The 5009-nt window shown below is 36.1% G+C and overlaps 1 protein-coding gene across 1 annotated transcript; it reads right to left on the bottom strand.

Annotated features, from left to right (window-relative positions):
• Nucleotides 1-2230: 2230 nt before the first annotated feature.
• LOC108173163 (uncharacterized) lies at nt 2231-4365 on the bottom strand. Its single transcript, XM_017331688.3, has 3 exons — nt 4156-4365; nt 2583-3470; nt 2231-2469 (listed from the first exon to the last, which is right to left on the bottom strand). The coding sequence occupies exons 1-3, from the start codon at nt 4169-4171 to the stop codon at nt 2441-2443; spliced, it is 933 nt and encodes a 310-aa protein (XP_017187177.2). The 5' UTR covers nt 4172-4365; the 3' UTR covers nt 2231-2440.
• Between the last annotated feature and the right edge of the window lie 644 nt (nt 4366-5009).

Genomic DNA, 5009 nt, shown 5'->3' on the forward strand with positions numbered 1-5009 from the left:
CCAATAGGGACATCACCTGCATTGCAAGCTTCCATATTAAATCTCTTTAACACTCTGTCAATGTAGTTCTTCTCTAAGAGCCCCAAAGTTCCATTCTGCCTGTTTCTCACAATCTCAATGCCCAAAACATAATGAGCCTCTCCCAAATCTTTCATATCAAAACTATTGCACAACATTCTCTTAGTTTCAGTCATTAATTGGACATGAGAGCTTGCCAACAATATATCATCCACATATAAAACCATAAAAATGAATTGAGATTTGTGTTGCCGCATGTAGATACAATTATCAATTTTGTTCTCCACAAAACCAAAGGACTGTACAACTTGATCAAAACGTTTATACCACTGCCACGAAGCCTGTTTTAAACCATAGATAGACTTATTTAGCTTGCACACCAAATGTTCTTGCCCCCTTTCAACAAATCCGGGAGCTTGTACCATATAAATGTCCTCATCAAGATTCCCATTAAGAAAAGCTGTTTTGACATCCATTTGGTGAAGTTCCAAGTCAAAATGAGCTGTGAGAGCCATGATAATTCGGAAATAGTCTTTGGTAGAGACTGGAGAAAACGTTTCTGTGTAATCTAAGCCTTCTTTTTGTGTAAACCTTTTAGCTACAAAGCGTGCTTTAAGCCTTTCAATCCTCCTATGAGCATCCCTCTTGGTTTTAAAAACCCATTTGCACCCTATTGCTCTTTTGGTGTCTGAACCATCAACCAAGGTCCAAACATGATTACTTTCCAAGGAAGCAAGTTTTTCTGTCATTACAGCCTTCCATAATTCACTTTTAGAACTCTTCATTACCTGTTTGTAATTCATGGGATCATCTTCATCACCAATATTATATTCAACTTCTTGTAGATAACACAAATAATCATGTGGAATAGCCGACTTTTTGGTTCTCATCGATTTCCTCAGTAAGGGTGCCTGAGACTGTGAAGACGATTCTGGTGCTTCAGTTATTGCTGCAGATGAGTGAATAGGATCATGTAAGACCAATGTATCTGGATTGGGAGATGTTGTAGTTACTGCACTAGGTGTAGGGATATCAAGTGCAGTCACATATGAAGACAATGGTGTACCACCAGATAGATACAAGGGAATGGTAACACTATTATCCATTCCAGAATCTTGAGACAAAGAGGAATGGTCGTCATGCTCTTCTAAGGCATATAACTGTTTGGGGGGTTCATGTGACAAATCAAAGTCTTCAATAAACTTGGCATTATGACTTTCAGTTATTCTTGTACGTGCAGTAGGACAATAAAACCTAAACCCTTTGGATTTTTCTGCATAACCAACAAAGTAGCAGCTAGTGGTTTTCATGTCTCATTTTCTCGCAGTGGGATTATATAACCTGGCTTCACATTTACAGCCCCATGTGTGAAAGTGGTTGAAGCTAGGTTTTCGACCCGTCCATAACTCAAAAGGAGTGCTTGGAACTGCTTTGGAAGGAACTCGATTGAGTATATAGTTAGCTGTTTTAAGTGCTTCTCCCCATAAGAACTCAGGTAGTTGAGACTGTGATAACATGCTTCTCACCATATCTTTAAGTGTTTGATTTCGTCTCTTTGCAACACCATTCTGTGAAGGAGTACCATGAGTGGTGTATTGAGCAATAATACCTTCTTGTTCAAGGTACAAGGCAAATGGACCCTTTTGTTGTCCACGTTCAGTGTATCTCCCAAAATATTCACCTCCCCTATCTGATCTCACTATTTTAACATGCTTATTCAATTGTTTTTCAACTTCAAGTTTAAATATTTTAAAACAATTTAGAACTTGAGATTTTTCTGAGATTAAAAACAAGTAAGTGTACCTAGAAAAATCATCAATAAAGAGAACAAAATAGGAATTTCCACATAATGTTCTTGTGGGAAATGGTCCACATACATTAGTGTGTATGATTTGTAACAAATCATCACTGCGTTTGGCACTTGTTTTATTTACTAAATTGGTTGTTTTCCCCTTGAAACAGTCAATGCAATTCTCTATGTCATTAAGTTCTAATCGTGGCAACACTCAATCTCTCAATAATTTGAGCATACGATCTTCAAAGATATGCCCGAGTCTTCTGTGCCAAAGCACTGAAGAACTATCATCAACATGCATTCTCTTTGAAGCAGTATGCTCTACATTAAAACATTCTTGAAAATAAGTGCACTGAATTTGCCACAATTCACCATTAAGAAGAGCATAACCAAGTAAGTTGTCATACTGATTGTGAATGAAAAATTGAATTTGGTCCTTGTCTCCAATATAAAAAAAAACCATCTTTTACAAATTGAGTTGCTGTAAATAGATTCCTTCTCATCGAAGGTACATATAATACATTATTTAAAACCAAAACATAACCAGTAGACAACTTTAACATGACTGTGCCAACAGATTCAACAACCACTTTACTCCCATTTCCAACATAAACATTGTAGATGTTCCTATTTGTCTCCCTCAGGTTTTGAAATCCCTGCAAAGAGTTTGTAATATGAACAGAACAGCCAGTGTCAAACCACCAAGAATTCGAAGGAATAAACACCATATTCGACTCAACAGTAACAAAAACATCAATAACTTTGTTACCTTTCCTTATGAGCCATTCTTTAAATGCAGGACAATCCTTCCTTAAGTGTTCAGTGGAATGACAGTGATGGCATTTCTTGAAATGAAATTTATGAGGTTTGAGACCAGCATGGGAAAGACCGTCATTTTTGACAGAAACACTGGAAGTTTTGAAGGGTTTCTTAGGAAAGATAGAACCTGGTTTCTGTGTAGTCGGTTTGGTCCCTTTGTAATTGGGATTCTTGTAGTCGTTCTTGTAGTTTGAGACCATCTTTCCTTTACCCTTCAAATGAACGAGATTGACTGCTTCATTTTTGATCTTCTTCAGTCTTTCTTCTTCTTGACAGCAAATGGCAATGAACTTGTTAACTGTCCATGATTCCTTCTGAGTGTTGTAGCTAATTTTGATCTGTTCATAATCAGTTGACAGTGAGTACAATGCCAAATGAACCAAAAATTGGTCAGTAATGCCAATATCCATGGCATTAAGCTTGTTGGAGAGATTAACAAGTTTAAGTAAATGCTCCCTCACACTACCAACACCGTCATGCCTGGTATTGATCAACTCAGAAAGATATACACCAGTTTCAGCTTTGTCTGATCTTTTGTATTTTTCTTCAATCCGGGCCATGAAATCTTTTGCTAAATCACATACTGAAATCCCTCCTCTTATGTGATCTTCCATAGCATTTTGCATAATGAGCAAGGACATTTGATTTGCCCTTGTCCATTTAGCAAAGCTATCCCTTTGCAGTGCAATACTATCATCGGTAAGTGTGGATGGCTGAGGCAACTTAAAGGCAATGTCGAACTCAAGCATTTCCAAATGCATTTCAACGTTTTGTTTCCAAGCTTTAAAGTTTGTTCCATTCGATTTCTCAATGTTGATCATACTCAACATATTGAAATCTGCATAATGTGTACATAATGATTTGTAAATTCATATTGAATGACATAAAGTCATGCTTAAACTCATAGAATCAGTATCACCTTTGGGCAAGAAACTGTCTATAATCGACATATATGAATCTCAAATCTGTATAAATATTCACAAAACTCAATAATCAATGTAAACGTTATTCCTTTGGGCAAACTTGTATACATTAACGATCATGTTTTATAATTGATTATACTTGTAGTGACTGCAGTAGATACTAACATTGTCCATAGATTTGTATCTAAACATGCATTAGGCAGTACACTCTTCATATGAAGTATCTGATAGAACAGAACCATTCTTTAAGAATGTAATTCACTTTGGTGATCCATTCATCTAGTAAAGGAAAATTGTCTCGTAATCATATAGTTTAAGTATATTAAAACAAATATGGAATCCTGGTTCGAGTTCAATGCAAATGTTGGTGGCTCTGATACCACATGTAGACCTTATGAGTATATATATATATATATATATATATATATATATATATATATATATATATATATTTGTATGTACGTGCTTATTAAGTCATATAAAGATTGAACATCCAACAATGCAATTGAACCATGTACTGCAATGTATGCATGCAGTGTTATTAACCCTAGTTTCTGCATAATGCATTCTATCGATAGACAATGAATGCATTAAACTTACTTGAGGATGTAGCCATGGTGATAGAGACGTGGCTGAGATCTTCCTTTCTCTTGGAAACGGATTGGAACTCCTTGTTTTCGATAGATCCAACATTAGCATTAAGAGATCCATATATATCCGAGAAAGGGGATCAAAACCCTAGTTATAAGGATGTAACTGCCCCTCCCATCATGGTTGCAGTTACTTTCAGTTTTCCACGCATGTTGCTATCTTTTTGCTGATCGTTTCACAATGGAGTAGTTAATACTAAGGAACCGACAATCCTGGAGCAAAGTGATGACATGGAAGATGTGTTAGAAAAGCCAGTTTTTTTTTCTCGATGTTCTTCCCAATTCTCCTACACGGATCGACACACTCTATGATCACTCAACGTGAGAGAGTTCAGAAAAAAAAATGAGTTGTATAGCACTATCACATCAACAATCATCATGCAAATCGTAAAATTTTGGAGACGGTTTATCAGATTCCGTGAAATTGAAAACTTCATATCGGAAGCATATGTAAAAGTACAACACAAGACAAGACAACGAACAAGAATCCCATGTTCTATAAAGCAAAACAAGATATTAAGGCGTCCCTGAAATTTATTATACCATAATTAAACTCCAAAATTAACGATTTTCGCGCTTCTTTTGTTCATTCGCACTCTCCTCCCCTTCTTTTTATGCTTCGATTCTCCTTTTATGCATTCAATTATCAAAGCGCAGTAACGTAAGGGAGGAGTGCAAACAGATAAAACGAGAGAGTGAAAATGTTTGAAGTAATAGAAAGTGAAGACTTGATAGTACTTTCCCAGTTGATCAAGTTCATAATTGAAACAATAAACATTAAAAACATAATAAAATTAGGCAGAC

The sequence above is a fragment of the Malus domestica genome, chromosome 14 (genome assembly GCF_042453785.1).
Source record: "Malus domestica chromosome 14, GDT2T_hap1".
In the NCBI taxonomy this organism is placed as follows: Eukaryota; Viridiplantae; Streptophyta; class Magnoliopsida; order Rosales; family Rosaceae; genus Malus; species Malus domestica.